The sequence below is a fragment of the Neovison vison genome, chromosome 1 (assembly GCF_020171115.1).
Source record: "Neovison vison isolate M4711 chromosome 1, ASM_NN_V1, whole genome shotgun sequence".
NCBI classification, from domain to species: Eukaryota; Metazoa; Chordata; class Mammalia; order Carnivora; family Mustelidae; genus Neogale; species Neogale vison.
Genome location: NC_058091.1, coordinates 7,910,620 through 7,930,400, shown reverse-complemented (window position 1 = coordinate 7,930,400; position 19,781 = coordinate 7,910,620). Strand labels below are relative to the sequence as shown.

Sequence of the window (19,781 nt, the reverse complement as noted above, 5' to 3'; positions counted from 1 at the left end):
CCCCTGCAGCCCCAGCTGGCGCGGAGGTGCGCAAGCAGACACCTGTGGGCGGGCAGGGGGCGGCGCGCAGCCAATCGCCGCGCGAGCTCCTTAAGGCCGGCGGCGCGGCGGAAGCGCGTGGCAGCACGTGGCCGCTCGCACCCGGCGCCCTGGGCGGAGCTGCGTGGCCATGGACGTGGGCGCCGACGAGTTCGAGCAGAGCCTCCCTCTGCTGCAGGAGCTCGTCTTGGGCGCTGACTTCGTGGGTGAGCCGCGGGGAGTCCCGGCAGTGTCGCCGCTCAGCTCTGGGGGCCCGTGAGCCTGCGGGGAAGGGCAGGGGCGGGGCGGGACGGGGCAGGGAGGTGAGGCCCAGTAGGGACGAGCGCCAGGCCTCGGGAGGCTCCAGTAGGGCCCCTCAGAAGGGCGGGAGAGTCCCGCAGCACCTACGGCCTTGGCCCCGCTCTGGCCCAGGTGGAGCCCGGCCCATGGGATGACCGGCCTGGCGTGTCCTTGCTTTGGCTTTCTCCTTTTCGTCCCCTTGACCCCACCTGGCCTCTTGAGCACCGACGGTGAGCCGAACACGTTTGCCACCTGCAGCATTGACAGCAAGAATAGTGGGGCACTGGTCTGTGTCTGGGGACTCTTGTCTTTTTTTTTTTTGCGCACAGGTCTGGACATAGAATTCACGGGCCTTCGCTCTAACCTGTCCCGCCCCCAGCAGATCAGGTAAAGCCAAAGCTGCCTTACAGCTGGGCTGCCGGGGGTGCGTTCACCTGTGCCCTTGAGACTAGCATTCCGGCCATGTCCCCTTCTTTCTCAGCAGGCCTCTTGTTGGCTTTGAGGGGGCAAGATGGCACTTTAGGGCGGGAAGGGGTGTCTGGGGACCTGACCTTTGTCCTCAAAATGCCGGTTAGTCTTCGCTAGTGGTCACAAGGTAAAATGCTCCCTCTGGCTGAGAGGTGCCCATCCCACGGTGAGGCTGTGGCCCCTTCATGCCCTCTCCTTGCGTGTGGAATGAAATGCCTGTTATTTCCCCACAGTCTCTTTGACTTGCCCTCGGAGTGGTATCTAAAAACCCGCCACAGTGTTCAGCAGTTCACAATCTGTCAGATTGGTGAGTGTCCTTTTCAGCCGTTTGCTAGGAGTCCCTGAAGGAGGTACCTGTGTTGTCTTTGTGTTTCCTGCGGTGAAACAGCCTGGACCCCTTTTGGAGCGACTGGCTGTGGTTTGGGATGCTTGTTTGGATTTTACCTGTGTTTTGCCTGTGCGCCTCCCACTGTGCAACAAAGCAGAAACCTAGTGTAGCAGCTCTGTTCTCCTGCCTCAGTTTGTCAACATGAAGGAGACTGTACCGTCTTTCAAGGAAAAATGTGTATGATTTTTGTTTACAGAAAACTTACACAAACAAGATAATGTTATAAGCATTTTGCCCTGCAGCCTATTTTGCTAATGGGGCTTAGAGATCTTTCTCTATGGGCATAGACAGCTCTCCATTTTTAACAGTCACTTAGTATTCCAAACTGAATAGATTGATTGACTCAGTTTCCTGATGATGTACATTTGGGTGACCTTTTGTGTGTAATAAAACAAGTTGTTTTGATTGTCCTGTTGTGTGTGGATGTATGTATTTGGTGTACTTCCAGCAGATTTTACCGACTCTTGCTTTTTTTTCTATGAATGGTGAACATCTGTGTGTATGTTGCTCTCTCTCCTTGTTCTTTGCTATTCTGTTGTGGTTTTTTACTTAATAGTAAAATCTCTATGGAAAGTATATGAAACAGCATGTGGATATGTTTCTGTTGTCCTCCCCTACTTTGAAGCCTTCTTCACTTTGTGTAAGGTCTCTTTAGCAATATGGACATTTTAAAGCTGCTAATTGTATAGATTTTCATGTTTTTTTTTTTTGTTTTTTTTAGCATTTACTCTGGTTAGTTTTTTAAAATTTTATTTATTTATTTATTTTACTCTGGTTAGTTTTAAAACTAGAAAAAAGGTCCGTATTCTGTGTTTGAAGAACCATTCACCGTTCTGTTTTAATAATTTCAGTGTGAATTATAATTTGACGGTTCTCCTGTTCCAAGTCTCTGTTTTCTTTTTTTAAAATTGTATTAGAGCATGAGTCGGGGGAAGGGCAGAGGACGAAGGAGAAGCAGACGCCCCATGAGCAGGGAGCCCCATGAAGGGCTCACTCCCTGGACCCTGGGATCCACCCTAAGTGGAAGGCAGTTGCCTAAGCAACTGAGCCACTCAGGCTCTATATATTCTTTCTTTAGGAGATAATCTTATTCTAATGGGTACACAGTATCTTAAGTGCAAAGTATTGCATAAAGTGTTTCCTTTCTGAAGCTCACTTCTGAAGCTTACTTCTGGGACGTTTTCTTTGGTATTCATTTTATCTTCTTTCTTTTAGGATTGTCTGTGTTTTCCAGTATTGAAGGAGAGTCAAACAAGTACGTGCAAAACACCTGGCTCCTACCCACTGATCTTCTCCACCTGCTCCCCTGCACCTTCTGCCTCAGGGTCTGAACCAGCTGGCCCTGGACACTGCATAGTCTCCTCTGCTTCTGTGCCCTTCCACCCCGCTGTCTGCTGCAGCTTCTGTCTCTTCCGAGTCTCTCCCGGCACAACCTCTTTCTTGGGGGCCTTTCCCAGCACTTAAGTGCCCCTCTCCCCATTTCTGTGTCTGTGCCCTCAGAGTAGCAGTTAACACGGTGTTGGAATGAGGGCGTTGTGGCTCCAGGACCGGCAGTCAGGATGGGGGCCAGGCTCTTCCCTGTGGGCAGGATCTCTGCCTTTTTCCTTTGGCCCCAGGGCTAGTTAGTGCTAGAAACAGCCAACATTCAAATACTCTTAGAATGAAAGGAGCAGCCTGCTCCGAAGTCAGCTTTGTGAGCTAGAATTTTATAAAAATTGTTTCAGCTTTTCATTCTTACATTTAAAAAAAATTTTTTTTTAAGATTTTATTTATATGACGGAGAGAGACACAGTAAGAGAGGGAACAGAAGCAAGGGGAGTGGGAAAGGGAGAAGCAGGCTTTCCACTGAGCAGGGAGCCAGACACGGGGCTCTTTCTATCCCAGGACCCTGGGATCATGACCTAAACCAAAGGCAGTTGTTTAATGACTGAGCCACCCAGGTGCCCCTCTTACATTTATTCATTTATTTATTTATTTTATTTTTTTATAGGTATGTAGCCCATTCGTGTAACTTCTTTCTTTTCCCGACGACATTTGGGATCTTGGATTCAGAATTCTCTTTCCAGGCTTCTAGTGTTCAGTTTTTGAATCAGTATGGCTTCGATTACAACAAGGTATGACACAGAGGAGGGAAGTGGGAAGGTTTTAAAGGTTCTCTGGTCCAGCTGGGCTGAGTCCATTTCCTGTCCACATGAACTATACAAGGAAGGCTTCTTTTCCCCCTGCTCCCCTGCCCAGAGGATGCCTCTACTAGTTTCCTTGTTCCTTGTCTAGTTTCTCAAAAATGGGATCCCGTATATGAATGAAGAGCAGGAGAAGAAAATTAAACACAATATCCTGACTGGAAACTGGAGAGTTCGCAGGTAAAACCTGTTTCTCTGGGGCTTCGATAGTCTCTGTGCCGCTGTTCTGAGTTTTCTGTGGGTTTGGCGTGCTGGCCTGGGTACGGGTACGGTGACTTCAGTCCATCCTCTTTAGCAGGGGTGGCTTTGGCAGCGTGTGATCCGCCAAAAACGACAGCTCGAAGTGCTGATGAGATGAGAGCCGTCCTTCTGCACTGAGTGTGACTTTCATGTTGAAAAGTGAAGGGGAGGGGCGCCTGGGTGGCGCAGTGGCTTAAGCCTCTGCTTTCGGCTCAGGTCATGATCTCAGGGTCCTGGGATCGAGCCCCGAAATGGGCTCTCTGCTCAGCAGGGAGCCTGCTTCCACATCTCTCTCTGCCTGCCTCTCTGCCTACTTGTGATCTCTCTCTGTCAAATAAATAAAATATTTAAAAAAAAAAAAAGTGAAGGGGAGAAAAGGAAAGGCACCGGCTCTTCACTCAGTACTCAAATGAAAAAGCAGGAGCTTCATTCCAATGCTGCAGGGGAAAAAGCAGGCCCTGGTGGACTCCCTGTGAGAGGTTGGGCTGGCCTTCAGTGCCATCTCAGGGATGTCTCGTGGTAAATTAGAGGTAACCTTGATGACACCAGTCATGTGCCTTGGCCTGGACATATTGCCCTGTGTTCTTGAATCTGTATGCTCCTGAGGGCAGGTCTCTGCCTTTTTAAAAAATCCTTCATTTATTTTTAAGGACTTTTATTTATTTGACAATGAGGGACCACAAGCAGGGGGAGCAGCAGAGGGAGAGGGAGAAGTAGACACCTTCCTGAGCAGGGAGCCTGATGCAGGGCTCGATCCCAGGATTCTGGGACCACGATCCAAGCCAAAAGCAGATGCTTAACCAATTGAGCCACCCAGGCACCCCAGTGCTGGGTGCTCTCTTGAGCTCCCAGTGCTGGTTATCATACTTAAAACCACTACTACTACAGAGCTAGGACCAGGAGTGATGGAGTGACAGCATTGTGGTCCCCTGGGCCCCAGGCAGGTCGTGCTCACAGAGTCTGGAGATGAACTAGTCATTTCAGCTCTTTGCACTTCCGATTTTTTGCCTTTATCAGGAGGGGAGGTTAAGTTAGACCAATTTTAAACTCTGGAATGTTATGATCGAATATTGGGTCCAGATAGCTATGTAGTATTGGATGGTTTCTTTTTTTAAGTAGGCTGTACGACCAAGGTAGGGCTTGAACTCAATCCCAAGATCAAGAGTCATGTGTCCTACTGACTGAGCCAGTTAGGTGCTCCTAGAGGTCACTTTTAACATTTTTTCTTCCCCTGAAATCCTTATTCTTGGGTTTTCACATAAAAATATAGCTTTTTGTAAGAAAAGGTCTATTTGAATTTTTCATCTTCTGTTATTTTCAAATGTTGGAGAAAAGTCTTTCCTCATCTCAAAATAACACTGTTTTCTTCTATTTCTAATGTAGAAGACGCACTTACCAAAGTTCTGTCTTTTCCTTATTTCACCAGATGGTGATTTTTTGCCCCCAAAGCTGAATTAAGCAGACAGGCCTGCCAGTAGTGTTTAGTGTCGGCTATAGCTCCCATGCAACCCAGTGAAGCAGAAAGGGATGAAACTTGCTCCTGCGTTTGGATGGGAGAGAATTGGCCGAGTGTTTGGTTCACTCTTGCAGAACAAGACTCAGAAAATAGTTTGTTCTGGGTCCGTTTTGTTGCTGAGATCCCAGTGTTAAACCCAGAGTCCTCCAAAACTCTTGTCGTGTCACCGTGGCCAGAAGGCTCTGGTGGTTCTCTCTAGCACCCCACTTTCATGTGCTGTTTCCAGTTCTCTGGATAAAGACCAGATCAAGGTGGTGATCGATGAGGTGACGAGGTGGCTGGATTTGGCAGAGGAGGGCGACTGGATGACTCTCCCTGGTATAACTGGTACGGAGGAGGCTGCGTGCCCAGCCTGCGGGTGTTGGGGCTGGTCACTGTCGCATGCAGGGGTTGTTGGGTGCGTACGCTCTCCTTCCTGGGGATCCTGGCATTGGCTCAGCACACGTGTTGTCACTGGGGTTAGATAAAGCCCTGACCCCAACTCAGAAGTGGGAGGCTTTTGACCTATTTTGACTTTTAAGATTGAAGATGTCCAGATGTTCAGTGTCCTCCTTTTATCCCATTCCTGAGAGCCTGAGTTACTCGTACTTACTTGTGTTCATCTTTGGACGTTTTTACCCTCCATGGCACAGTGTGGAATCACAATGAACCCGCCCTCGGTTAGTGGTCCTTGGGCCTGGTCTCTGGACCCCTGGGGTCTCAGACCCTTTCCGAGGGGTCCACCAGCTCAAAAGTATTATCAGAATCTCACTCTGTGGTCACTTGCCATTGTCCCCAGGCATTTGCTTGGATAGTGCTGGGGGGGTGGCAGTGGGTAAAAGCGCACATTGGAGCAGGCCTTCCCAAAAGGGAAGAAAAGTCCTTTTCTTCATCACCACTTCGAGTTTAGAAATGTGAAATCTAGTTTTTATGAACTACCTTTGTGGTGCAGAAGTTGCCTTTATTATAAAGAAGAAGTCTTTATTACATCTCCGCCTTTGCTCATCCTTTGATTTCACTGGGTCCAAATACACGTGCATAAAACCTTGCTGTTGCAACCGCAGGGCAGCGCTGCTCTGAAGGAAAACGCTCATGCACGTCCGAGCTGGGAGCTCAGTCTGCGCTTTTTCTTTGAATGGAATGTCTTTTTTATAGGAAAGTAGGGACTGTGGTTATTCTGATTTGGGTATTCCAGTCCTTTTCTCAAGTGAGAAGAGTAAGCCTGTGTCACTAGCAGGAAAACAACTCACAGAATTTGCTAGTGATAAAATTTGAGCTTTCCATCAAAACCCCAAATTTTTGAAAACTCCGGTCTGCCACCGTGAGCTTGACAAGCTTCCCAATACTGAGACCGTTCTGATGGTCTGTGGCTGTAGGTACAAGTGTCTTTGGTTGATCGTGTGTAACGTGCGAACATCAGAAGATTCTAGTAACTCTGCAAATCAATATTTTTCATGTAACCAATGCACAGTGCTACAAAATCATGGGCAGCAGCATAATGGGTTTATTATTTTAGAAGAGAACTTTAGACTGTTCAATGTACATTGTTCTAAGGCGATGAATGTCAAAAGCTCTAACCCCCACACGAAGGATCACCAGGGTCGTCCATCTCCCAAGTGACCCTGGGATAGACTTCCAGAATGGGCAAGAATGCTGCCATCCCTGTTGTGGGGGCTCCTGGGCTTGGGTACACCTAAGAGCTGTCTCTCCTTTGTCTCCATGCGACTCTCAGCTTCTGCTTCTCCTGAGAGGAAGGTGAGCCACTGTCTGGGTGGTTCTGTACCAGACTCGTGTTTCCTTGCCGCAGGCTTCCAGGCTTTTGAGGTCCAGCTGGTGCTGCGGCAGGCCCTCCCCGACATCTGGACGGTCCCGAGAGACCAGGGGGTGAGTTCCAACCTGTGAGCGGGTGGTCCGGGGGCTCCTTTCTCATTCCGCCAAATCTGGCCTCTGAAAGGTTTTCTCCCGTCTTCTCTCTCCTTTCGAGATGAACCGCTTCTTTGGCTTCATTCCCAGGAACCCAGGATTCAGAGAACTTGTCTCTACTCTTGTCTCAGATAATAGTGAAAAAAGTGAGCAAACAGCATCGGTGGTATCTTGAGAACACCTCCGGTGATCGAGCGAGCTGTTGGAAGGAGAAGATTCTTCTCTCTGCAAGGGGTTTTTCAGTGTTTTTCCAGATGCTGGTGAAAGCCCAAAAGGTAGGGGAAAGAAATCTTTTTCTTGCTCTCTAGCAACTGTTTCTGACCATAAAAATAGGCTGGGTCCTCCAACAAAAATAAGATTCCTTGAGATAAGTAGTTCTTTCCTGTCAGCAACTGGCTTCCTAGATCTAGTCTTGCTTTCCCCAAATAGTGACGGGGAAAGTTCCTGGGACAGGAACGCTGCGTTCCTTCCCCCGTTAGGCACACGGCCACTACACTACTAGCCGACCTCAGACTGCTGGGGGACGGTCTTCAGTTTAGACCCTCGGCAGGGACACCCTGCCCCACATCCTTGCTGTGCCCCGCTAGATATCCTGGCACTGGAGGCCCTCGGCCACCTCTCATGAGGGTGCATGAAGCGGGGGTGGACTGCCGTGTGCTAGGATCGCCGTGGGTTCTAAAGCTACCCCCTCCACAAGGGTGTGTTCACCTTGGATGTCTGTTTTTACACCTTGTCTCTGCACCTGTCGATTCCTCCAAGTAGCCCTTAGTGGGCCACAACATGATGATGGACCTGCTGCATCTCCACGAGAAGTTCTTCAGGCCACTCCCAGGTATGGGCGCACCTGCCACCCCCTCTCCGTCTTCACTTGCCACCTTGTGAGGGGGTGTGGGCCAGGGTCGTCCTCTGCTGTCTCCCCACGAGCCGTCGGCTTCTGCAGAGCCCCAGCACCTCTGTGCCTGTTCCCATCTTCCCGGAGTGAAGTCAAGTGATTTTTTTGCAGAAAAACATACTTTTGAATGGATACTCTGACCCCTGTTATGGATGGTGTCCCAGATCCTTGTTTAAAACCTTATAAAATCAGGGGCGCCTGGGTGGCTCAGTGGGTTAAAGCCTCTGCCTTCAGCTCAGGTCATGATCCCAGGGTCCTGGGATCGAGCCCTGCATCGGGCTCTCCGCTGAGCAGAGAGCCTTCTCTCTCTCTGCCTGCCTCTCAGCCTACTTGTAATCTCTGCCTGTCAAATAAATAAATAAAATCTTTAAAAACAAAATAAAACAAAACCAAAAAAACAAAAAACCTTATAAAATCAGAAATGTGAGCAGGAGAGAGAAGCTGCCTTCAGTCTCTGCTATAATCCTAATAGTTTGCTTTTTTCTCTGTGAGTTCTCACAGATTAGATCACACTATATAGTCGATTTTGTTTGCATGTATTTCCGCTTACCCAAAGCATTTGTGTCATCGACCTAATAAGTGCCGTGTCAGGGACTGTGTGGCCTTGTCTCGTGGCTGGGCCATACTCTTCCATGACTGATGGTTCCCTGGCTGGATGTACACGACCCTGTAGGGGTTTATGGTTTTTAGCCATAAAAACATGGACTCGGGAGCCATATGTGGGTCCTTGTTCCATCCCTGGTTATGTTGTGAGCTCCCGCAAGGCACTTTCTCTGCTTCCTTGCCTATAAAATGGGTAATAACAGCACCAACATTCTAGCATCAGGGAATTAAAGGAAGTAATGTACACTATCTAGACGAAGAGGGTGAGATGGTTCTATGATTTCCCCAAGAAATGAATTGACAAAACATCTTAGTTGGACCATATTGAGAAAATCAGGAGAGAAGTGGGAGTAAAATTCGTAAGCTATGACCCGAAAAACTAAGATGACAAAACAAAATTGCAGGGAGAACAAGAGCTGGGTAAGAAAGGGAAGGTGGGGAATGTGGCCTGGTCCTACGAGAGTGAGGAGGTGTGGGCCCGGGGCTGGGTCAGGAGTTGGGCTGTCCCCTTATGCAGTGGGAAGCCACACGGAGGTGCCGAAACCTGGGGAAGTTGTCCATAGCACAGCCCTGCCCGCTGAGCAATCTTGGAACACAGACCCGGAGAAAAGCACTGGGAAGTTGCTTGTTTAGGGAGTAGAATGAGGAGAGCAAGGCTTGTGTTGGTTGGTTTCACAACAAACTTCTTTAAACTATATCTAGGCAGACCTTTGATCAGTCACTCAATAGCGTAATTCCTTACTGGGGCACTTCCCTCATAGTTTCTAGCTGAATTTTCTTGGATCTTCTCTTAATGGTTCCTTACAAGTGACGATTTCATGTCTGTCTTTTCAACAGCACTCTTTCTCCCTTTTTCTGTTGGCTAGAACCTTGCAAGCTACATTAACGTTGACTGTAGACAATATCCCGAATCGAATGGGAAGCCAGTTGGCCTTGACCACCATGAATGGCGATGGCGGTTTGATCTATCCATTCTCAATAATCAGGGGAAAGGAAGTTTTTCACTCCCATTTTGTTCTATTTGTTGCTTTATTTGTTCGTGTTGGGGACAAGCTAGGTTGGAGACTCTCCCTCCCCATGTTTACCAGCCAACTCCTTTCTCTCTGGTCTGTCAATCAGAAAGCTATGATCAGTTTAAGCTGAACATCCACAGCCTGTTTCCTGTTCTCATTGACACCAAGAACGTGACCAAGGATATCTGGAAGGTAACAAACGGGACTGCTTTGGGTGGAGGAGTGCTCTGTTCCAGTCACACTTGACTTTGTCTCTTTTTAAAAATCGTTCCTGGATCCCTTCTCTCCTATTTTACAGCCAGTACTGGCTTCCTTTGTGTGTTAGCATTGGCTCATCCCATTAGCTTCTGTTTTCCTTCCCTCATTCAGGCTCCCATGTTTTGAATGAGTTACATGGAGCGTGTCTGATCTACATCAGTGCTCTGCACGACACCTTGTGTGGGGGCTCCATGTAAGCATGGGGACTGTTTGCAGCCCGCTCCAAGAGCATCAGGCTGGAGGAGGCCCCGAAAAATCTTGACCGAGGCATAAGGTCATGAGTTTTCCACCCTGAGCGCATTACAGTCCCCCAGGGAAGCCAATCTTGACACCGGGGTCCCATTACCAGCTCCCTGTGGTTTAGAGGGATGGGGGAGGGGTGGCATTTCAAAAGCCCCCTGGTGGCTTGTGTTGTGCAGTTAGGGAGTGAACCACACCTGGAGAAGAGAGGCACCCAGCTGGCTTAAATGCCTCTTCGAAGTTAGGAACAGAGAAAGGGGAATCAGATCAGCATTTTAAAGCCTCCTTGCTCAGAGTTCGTTCGTTACCGTACTACCCGGGTGTCTAGCTCTTGCACACTTCTGTGACGCTGCTCGTGTAGCAGAGTCCTAGCGTGAGGCAGGAAGGACATGGACTGATCTGAGGGGACCCATGTAGACTCCTTGCCACACAAGAGGAGATGAGCTCTAGGGTGACCTGGCATTGCCCAAGACTCTCTGGTTCTTGGAGCGCCTGGTGTCCTATGTGTGTGTCCTTGGCCATAGCCTGACACCTTAGAGGCATACGTATATGGAACCCCTTAAACACTTTTTTGAGGAAGGCAGTAGGGGTTGTTGCAGTTTTTCTAGCTTCGGTTTTTGGGGACCTTCTAGGAAACCCAAGATTGCTAGGTGCCTGGACATCCTGATAAGGAATGAGGACACTTACGTTTGAATAGAAAGTGGGGTTTGTAGGAATTATTTTGCAGGTTCTTTTAATGACCATTTGGTAATACCCAAAGCACATAAGAAAAGTATAAGTTTTATTCTCCCTGATTTGTTTTTCATAATTTTAGGAACTGAATTTCCCAAGGGTTTCAAATCTTTCAGAAGTTTATGAAGTCCTAAACAGGTAAGGAAGGATTGTTTTTGTTTTGTTTTGTTTTGGAGCTGCCTGTAGAGCAGGTTCTCATGGTGGGGGGGGATTCACTCCCCAGGACACTCCTGCCAGTGTGGGGGCATTTTGGGCTGTGACAAGTGGGGCCATACTGGTATCTGGAGGAAAAGCCAGGATGCACAGAACAGCCCCCCACGGCCTAGAATCCCCCAGCCACAGCATTGCCAGTGTTTGGGTGGGCAAGCCCTGTCTGGAGGGCCAGGAACCCATGAGATACCTACAGCTGTTGACTTGCGTGGTGGCTTCATTTCTCTTGATCTGTGTCTGCTTGCTGGTGGGCAGGCTCCCGCAGATTGGACTGTTTCCTTCCGCACCCTGATGTGTGTCATGGGCCTGCTGGCAGGTGGTGGGTGCGCCCCGAACACTTGACTGAATGACCCCAGAACTAGGGGTGACCTTGACATTTTTGTATGAGAAGCAGCTCCTACCTGCCCTCACAGCCCTGACTGACTGAGGCCTGGGTTGTCCTGGTGGTGGGGGTAGGAGACTGGGAGAGGCACCCTGTCTGGGAAGCACCAGGGTTGGGGAGCTCAGCAGCTTCCTCCCTGGCTGGGAGGACCTGCAAACCCAGCAGCAGAGAGAGCGGGCGCCACATCGCAGCAGCTGAAGGGGGCACCTCTCTGCAAGAACAGATCTCGTCCTCTGGTGGTGGGGGTGGTCCTCCGACCTCCCGCGTGGTGCTCCCCTCCCGGCAGTAGTCTCCTCTGGGGCCTCGTGCTCCATGTTCTCCCTACCAGGGTCCCCCGGGTCCCCATTTCCAGGAAGCGAATCTGAGGCCAAGTGCTGGTGATCTGCACTCCCTGCTCTCCTCCTGGAGACATTCACCGCCCCGTCTCTGTGCGGGTGGCTCCCAGCAGCCCGCACACACAAGCGCCTCCAGTGTGCGGGGCCCAGCAGGGAGGGCTGCCCTCCGCCTGCCTGTCCAGCATCCTAACCCGGGGTCCTCCCTCCCCTGGCGGGGCAGTGTCCCTGACGGGGCCTCCAGGCTGGCCCCCTCCCCACCCTCCCCATCATCCTCGTTCTCCTGGCCCCCTCCCCATCATCCGCGTTCTCCTGGCCCAGAAACCGCAGAGCCTCCTCCTGGCTCCGCCCCCATCCCGGCTCCGCCCCCTCCGGCTCCCCCCCCCCCCCAGTCTTCCTCCTTCTCTTTGTGATGCGCCTCTTCAGGGGCCTCTCTGTGGCCTTGGCGCTCGGAGGTCGGGTTTTCTTCCCTCACGGAACTCGCTCTCGTGATCTCACGCGGTGCAGGCGGCTCCGTCGTCTCCGTCAAGGGCCGATGCATGAGGCACGAGGCACGCGGAACAGGCCTGCTGACGGCTCTCTGGTGCCCGGCACCCCAGCCTCTCCCCACCCGTGCTTCCCTGGTTCCCCTCCCTGGACTTCTGGTGGGTTTTATAGTTTTCAGCCTGTTCTTTATGGGCGCTTGTCCTTCCAGCCATTTCTTAAGTCCTCTCGGGGTTGCTCCTTGGCCTTCTTCTTGCTCATTACTGTGTCCCTTCGGGACCTACGGCGCTCCCTTAGTGTCCGCTACCACTGCCTGTGACCGTTCAGATCTCCAGGACACCCCCCGCTCGCTGCCTGGCTGCCAGGCCTTCCTGCCCACACAGCCACGAGCATCTTTAACTTGGCATTGTTCTCGGTCTGTGCCTGGAGCAACTCACACCAAGGCCTTATGGCCCCAGGGGCCGTGCTGAGGGCCGTGTGCGAATGTGAAGGTTTTGTTGGAAATGCACAGGCTCTGAATGCAGACGTCCTGGGTCGAAAGCCCGGCTTTGCCCCCCACCAGCACCCTTGAGAGAATGACTGCATCTCTCTGAGCCTCCGTTCTACCACCTGTGACCTGAGGACGTGGCTGTGGGGAACTCGCAGGTGCCATGGAGATGAGTGTGCTCGGCTGCGGGAACGGACTCGGACCACGGCCTGCGCTCAGCCCGTGTCTACGCGGCGTCCGCTGCACACACCCTGGGTTTGTTGGGAAACGAAGGGAAGCTTTCCTCATTGAGCGCCCCCACTGGTGCCAGAGCCGGGAGCGGGCCAGCCATGCCTTGTAGTCGGCGGACTCCTGTCTGTCTGGACATTCTGCGCATCTCTGGCGTCTCTCCCGTCTGCCCTTCCCCTGCGGGCCCAGCATCCTGGCCTCCGCCCCGCCTCTTTCATTCCAGGGATGGTAGAGTCCCCACGGGTACCCTGTGGCTTGTCCTGGCTCATCACCCCTGCCGCTGGAGTGAGGTTTTAAAATCTGAAGCCGATCAGGCCGGGTTTCTGGTCTGTTTTCCTGATGTTCCTGAAGATCCTCTTTTCCGGCCCGGCCCTGCCCACAGGGGCTTCACCGCACCTTGTGCCTCGGCCTCGCCACCGGGCCTCGCCACCGGGCCTCGCTCCCTTTCCCTCGCAGCCTTTGCGTGTTCCCCACGCTCGAAGTGCCGGCCGCCTCCACGTGGCTTCAGCGGCCCGAGTTCCTCTGGCTCGGGACTCCGGGGGTACCGCCTGCGTCGGGAAGCCCGCCCACCCTCCTGCCCATGACCTCTGTATCCTCAGTGCTCCGTGTGGGCCTCGGGCACTGCAGCAGCGGGCTGAGGCTTGCGGACACCCCTTGGACCGTGGGGTAGCTCTGTGGTCCCAGCTGGTGTCGTGTGTGTCCTGGTGCCTTGGCTCAGCTTGACATGGGGCAGGTGCCCCGAGCGACCCGGCCGCAGCCTCTAGCCCTGCTGGGCTCCTCCACCTGCCCTGGTGGCCGCCTACCAAGACCCTACCTGCCTGGTCCCGTTTGTCTTTTGTTTAAAAGGCACCCCAGTCCTGAGGACGCTTTTTGCTTATATGAACACAGTGAGGAGAGACCAAGAAGGGCTTATTTGCAATGAGTCTTCTTTATCCTGTTTTTCTTCTCTACCAGCGACTTGAATCCGACCAGAAATTCCGGGCCAGTGGTCATTCATGCGCGCAAGTGTGAAAAATACGGTACGTTCCCGTGAGCATAAGCCGCGCCACGGGCAGCCAAGTACTAAGGTGGCAGAATGAGGCCTGGCCTCCCTGTGGGCAGGCGTGTGGGAGGGTCATGGGGGGCGCTCCGTGTACCCCTCCTCACAAAGGAGCCACCCCAGAAGGCATCACAGCTCCTGGGCTCTCCTGATCCCCTTGGGCATGTGGCTGGCCTGCCGGGAGGCTCTCCGCTTCGGCTTCCTGCTGCTGCAGGGGCACCGGGCTGAAGACGGTGTGTGCGCCCTTCTCCCCACCCGCATCTCTGGAGGAAAGAGGGTGGTCGGTGGGCAGCTGCATGGGGAGGAGACTCCTTGTCCAGGCCGTGTTCTGACGGCTGCTCCGCTCTCTCCTCTTCTGGGGCGCTGCTGCAGTGGAGACCAAGTACCCCCATGAGGCCGCGTACGATGCCTTCCTCTGTGGATCAGGTGAGAGTTGCTGTCCTCTGAAAGGGGGCCTCCTGCTTTATCTGTGGTAGCCCCCCACCAGCCCGAGGCTCTCCATTTACTTCCAGGTGGGTTGTGCATCACGGAAGTAAAGCAGAAGTTGGCATCTTGTGATGAGGTGATCTGGTTGAGCCTGGACGTGTATCACATCTCTAGCTTTCCCCTCCAGTTCTCCTGAAAGTGGCCCACTTGCTCGCATGGAGAGTGCATGGGTGAGTGTTCCTTCCTTCCATCCTGCTCACGGAACGGCGGTCTGAACCCCTGAGCCCTTGCTGTCTGCTAAGCCCTCGGGGCTCCTGTGGCTCCCCAAAATGAGAGGGCGCCGAATGTTGTGGTGCAGAGACCGTCGCCGACTGGGCAGCTGCCCTCCTCCTCGGGATGGCATTTCCTACCGTCCCGGCCTGCTCTGTGCTGGTGTGGGGCCCTTGTCTCTGCATCGGGAGGAGTTGTGGGGCGGGAGGCCAAGGTAGTAAGGTCAGGTGCAGGGCCTCCCCCTGCCTCGGGCCTTCCCAGTGTGCTATGCTGGCTTTGTCTGTTGGCCCTCCCCGTTTCTCATAACCAGGGAAATCACTGTGAGGTGGGAGGGCGCCTCCGTGGGGTCCACAGAGGCGGGCTGGGGAGAGGGGGAGTGAGGCGGACTAGGGTGGGTAAGGGAGAGATTCTTAAAACCCCAAATTGAAACCTCACATGCATTTCCCTCATGGCAGCATCGCCCTTGATGCCCACAGCACTGGGCCCCAAGGCACCAGGGCCACACTTGGAATATGAATTCTAGAGCATAATCCTTGGTGTACATGTTTGTTAAATAGGATTTAGGCCTGATGGAAGAGCGGATCAAAATTGTAACAGGGTCTTCGAGGCGGACTTGAAAAATTTTCAGACTAATAAAATTAATAATGATTGTGGACTTATTTATTAGCTTTGGTGCTGCCTATGTTTTTTATTCTAGTAATGGCTATTATGCATAGAAATACCCTATGACCTACTGATGTGAGCCTTATAGCTTACATAAGGAATCTAGCTTAAATAAGAAATCTGCCCCCTCACTCTTTCCTGTGCTTTGACAGCATCCAAGTGCTAGTGGGGAGGTACATGTGTACCTGACGGGGAGGGCCACTAGCTGCAAGGGAGCCCCTGTGCCCTGCGTCTGGCACTTCCATCCTTGTGTTCTAATCCTCTTGACCTAAAAACCCTCCTAGGTGTAGTGAAGTTCCGTAGCAGCCCGGACCTGCCTGAATGTGAGGCCTGTGGTTCCCCCCCAGACGTGGGCTCTGGTGTGTGGTCATGTCTGCACCGAGGCAGGGCACGCGAGGATGAGGGATAAGGGACAGCCCTTCAGGACGGAGGGCGATGTCCTGTCAGTGGACCTTTGGACCGTGGCCTCTCACTAATTCTCTGAGCCACTGCTGATGTTGGTCAAGGAGTCCTTTTTCTTTCTTTCTTTTTTTTTTTTTTTAAAGATTTTATTTATTTGTTTGACAGAGATTACAAGAGACAGGAGGCAGGCAGGGAGAGAGAAGAAGGGAAGCAGGCTCTCTGCTGAGCAGAGCCTGATGTAGGGCTTCATCCCAGGACCCTGCGATCATGACCTGAGCCAAAGGCAGAGGCTTTAATCCACTGAGCCACCCAGGCAGCCTGATCAAGGAGTCTTTACCCAAGTGTCCCCGATGGGTGGTGACCGCCTGAAGCTCTGCTGTGTCTGGGGCCCCAGAGAGAGCTCTTTAGGGTCGGTGGGTTGGGGGAGGCCTGCAGATTTGGAGGGAGGGAGGGAGGGAGGGGGAGAGTGGTCTGAGGTGGCACCTGCCCCTGTTCCAGACCCTTTGCTGTGGCTGAGGACGTGTGCTTGACCACTGGTGTGCTTGAATGCTTTGGGGTTTTCTCTTTCCCTGTAGTGCCGGCTCCATGCCAGAGCCCTCCTTCCCTCTGTACCTCGACGTGCTGGCTCCCTATGTGAACCAGGTGAATCTAATCCGAGCCGGGGTCCCTAAGATTGTGAGTAGCGTTTCTTTTGCTCCTTTCCCCTACTCGGGCGTGTGCTGGGAATCAGCCTGGTTTCCTTGGGGACCTTTCCAGGGTGGTCTGGAAACAACCAAAATCAGAGCGAGAGGGTGCTCTCATCCTGCTAGGCTTGCTCTTTCCGTGTGCTTTCCTGCCTACACCGACGTGGCTGCGCGCCTTCCTTCTGTTCCTTCCTGGCCCAGACACACTCTCTCTTAGCCTCGTAGGGTTTTCACACCGGGAAGGTTGTCCGTAGGGATCGCAGAAAGTCTCCTCTGCTCTTCTCCCCGCCTTCTAGAATTTCTCAGGTCCAGACTGCCCCAGTATCCGACCTCCCATCCTCCTCCTCCATGTCCGGAAATGGCCGGGGGTCAGCGAGCAGCAGGTCTACCGTGAGTTTCAGAATCTCTGCAAGTTCGATGTGCGGCGACTCTCGCGGAGCCAGTTCCTGCTTTTGACCAATAAGTTTAAGGAGTAGGTGCCTCTGCTCTCCACATGGCCCTGCGCCCTGCGGCCGCCCCTGCCCTTTGCGGCTGCTTGGAGTCTGCTTGGAGCAGCAGGTCTGACACTCGCGTGCCTGACTTAATAACGTCTCTTGGCAGTGCTCGGAGCATCCTGAAGGAGTACAGGGGCCACCCCACCCTGCAGGTGTCCCTGTACCGGTACTGGAGGCACTCCCCGAACATCAGCTGCCTGTTGCAGTGAGTGACCTGGAGCACTGTGCGGGTCCTGCCAGGGCGGAGCGGGGGCAGAGTTCACTCGCTGGGGGCGTGTGTGTGTTTAAAGATGGGTTTACTTGAGAGTGCACACGAGTGGGGGGGGGCAGAGGTGGAGAGAATCTGAAGCAGACTCTCAGCTGAGCGCAGAGCATGCATAACGCGGGGCTCGATCTCACGACCATGAGATCACAGCCTGAGCCGAAACCAAGAGTCGGATGTTTCAGCAACTGAGGCAGCCAGGCGCCCCACCAGCATGTGTTGTAAAGGAGTCCTCGTCAAGCGTGGTGACCTGAATGTCCTTCAGTAACACCAGACAAGCATTGACTGAACGTCCGCCGTGTCGGGTACTATCGTAGGTTCTAGGCTTCAGCGAGTGAAGCAAAATCCCTGCTCTCCTAGAACTCATGCTCCAGTGGGAGGTAACCGCGAACAAGTGAATTGCAGGATAGATCAGGTGACAAGTGTTTATTAAAAACGAGCAGATCAGGAGGTGGGCGTGGGGGGGAGAAGGAGGATAAGGGAGAAGTGGGGACCCCATGAGGTCTCTAAGGAGGTAAGGGAATGAGCCAGGGAGAGCACTGGGGAGCACTCTCCAGGCAGTGGGGCAGAGGCCCTTGTGGGGAGGCGTCCGGGTGCCACGGGACTGTGAGAAGACCACGAGGAGAGGCTGGCGAGGAGCGTGGCCCAATGGAGGGGAGGGCCGTGGGCGAGGGCCCGGGAGAAGCTGCAGGTGGCCGGAGATTTTCCGCAGAGGTGGCTCTGCGTGCGGCCGACTGCAGAGGACGCACAGGGCCGCAGGGGCAGGTGGGTGGACGGTCCGGTTGGGGCTTGGGCTGTGTGGTCTGAGTGGTCAGAGTCGGGTGCTGTAGGGGGTCACGGCCCGCCGGGAGCAGGGTCGAGTTTGGATCAGGGTTTTTGGCCTGCATACCTGAAAGATGGGATTGCTCTGAGGGTTTTGGCCTCCTGGTTAGGAGCCATATCTATAGAGAACCGGACGCTTGAAGAAAAACGTTTGGCTCCTAGGCAGTCTTTTCTCTGTCTGGCAACCTCTGATGTCAACCACTAGGAAAATGACTTGTCTGCGCGTGTCTGAGAGCCATTCTGCCCTCGAGGCAGGAGTTCATAGTGGGAGAGTGATGGCAAGACAGGGACATTCGGGTGAGCCGCTTGGGGGCCTGTGCATGTGTCCGTGCTTTTGGACCTGCCCGTTCCCCAGCAGCCCGCCGCCGTCCAGGACTGTGACCTCTCTCTCCTGCAGGGTCTGTGGCGTGGTCACCACCTGGGCCCTCCTGGCGCTTCTCCTTGGAAGACCTGGCCACTGAGGGCAGCCGGCAGCCCTTTCCCATCTCTGCACCTCTCTGGGACAGCCATCCGTTTGGGCTTTTTGCGGGTTTTGTTTGTGTAAATCATATTTTACTTGCAAACCAATCTGCGGTCCTTATGAGGAACTTTATTTTGAGGGTGAAATTCTGTAATGATTATCAACGATAAAGAAATCCTTAGATGTGGTACTTTTGTGGCCAGAACTTTTCTTTCTATAAATGGGAAGACGTCCGCATCTCTGGGAATTTTGGCTAGACTTCCGGAGGGTCTCACGTGCAGACAGACTAGCACGGGAGCTGGACAACAGGTGAACCAAAGGCTCCGTTATTTCTGGGAGAAAAATTCTTGGCCACTAGGCCATTTCCCAGACCTAAACCCCTACTAGCCTGAGTTTAGTAAAGTGGAAAAAAATGAAGCTAAGTGTCTGTGTGCATTTGTGATATTTTTGGTAATGTTTTTTGGTATATAATATTTAACATGCACCTCAGAAACAAAGATTACCTGTGCCACAGCTGTGTACCTTGCCAAGACCCAGTGTGATCTGGTTACTGTGTTCCCTTGTGGTGGGCCATGCTGCTCCACACCTCACCTTGCGTTATTTATTTATTTATTTAAATGATTTTATTTATTTTATTTGATACAGAGAGAGAGATCACAAGTAGGCATAGAGGTGGGCAGAGAGAGAGGGGAAAGCAGGCTCCCTGCTGAGCAGAGAGCCCGATGCGGGGCTCCATCCCAGGACCCTGAGATCATGACCTGAGCCGAAGGCAGCGGCTTAAACCCACTGAGCCACCCAGGCGCCCTAAAATGGTCATCTTAATGTTAGCCTTTTTATATCTTCCAAGTACCTTTTCTCAGATAAAAGTTCATGTCATTCCGGCACCTGGGGTGACTCAGTCGGTTAAGTGTCTGACTCTTGATCCTAGCTCAGGTCTCGATCTCAGGGCTGTGAGTCAAGCTCCATGCTGGGCATGGAGCCTACCTTAAAAAAAAAAAAAAGAAATTCATGTCATTTGTGATCACTTATGGAATCCTTCTTAAGGAGCAAACAAAGCCTGTTACTTTCTAACCATTAAGCATCTCTGGTCCAGTTTTCCATCCATTTGTCTGAAAATCCTGTGCAGTGTAATTAAAATGCTAAGTCCCTTTTGCCGCACATGATGCCATAATCCCAGGTTCTGGGATTAGGATGTGGGTGTGTCTGGGGGGCCAGTATTCTGCCCACCCCATTCTCCAGCACCACTGGCCTAGTTAGCTCATCGCAGTCCTGCCGGGTAAGTGTGTGTATCCCCACCTTACGATGACAGAGGAAAGGAGAGGCCGAAGCAGGCTTTGCTGGAGGCCACACTTGCAGGCAGTGACCCACAGTCTCTGTTGGGGACC

General features: G+C 52.6%; 1 protein-coding gene across 1 annotated transcript; it reads left to right on the top strand.

Moving 5' to 3' along the window:
* Positions 1–169: 169 nt before the first annotated feature.
* Positions 170–18,397, top strand: PNLDC1 (PARN like ribonuclease domain containing exonuclease 1). Its single transcript, XM_044235433.1, has 19 exons — positions 170–245; positions 648–705; positions 1,020–1,093; positions 2,390–2,429; positions 3,165–3,288; positions 3,449–3,537; positions 5,340–5,440; positions 6,900–6,976; positions 7,147–7,290; positions 7,778–7,847; positions 9,630–9,715; positions 10,836–10,891; positions 13,830–13,894; positions 14,287–14,340; positions 14,528–14,570; positions 16,251–16,350; positions 16,655–16,830; positions 16,959–17,057; positions 18,334–18,397. The coding sequence occupies exons 1-19, from the start codon at positions 170–172 to the stop codon at positions 18,395–18,397; spliced, it is 1,596 nt and encodes a 531-aa protein (XP_044091368.1).
* Positions 18,398–19,781: the final 1,384 nt, after the last annotated feature.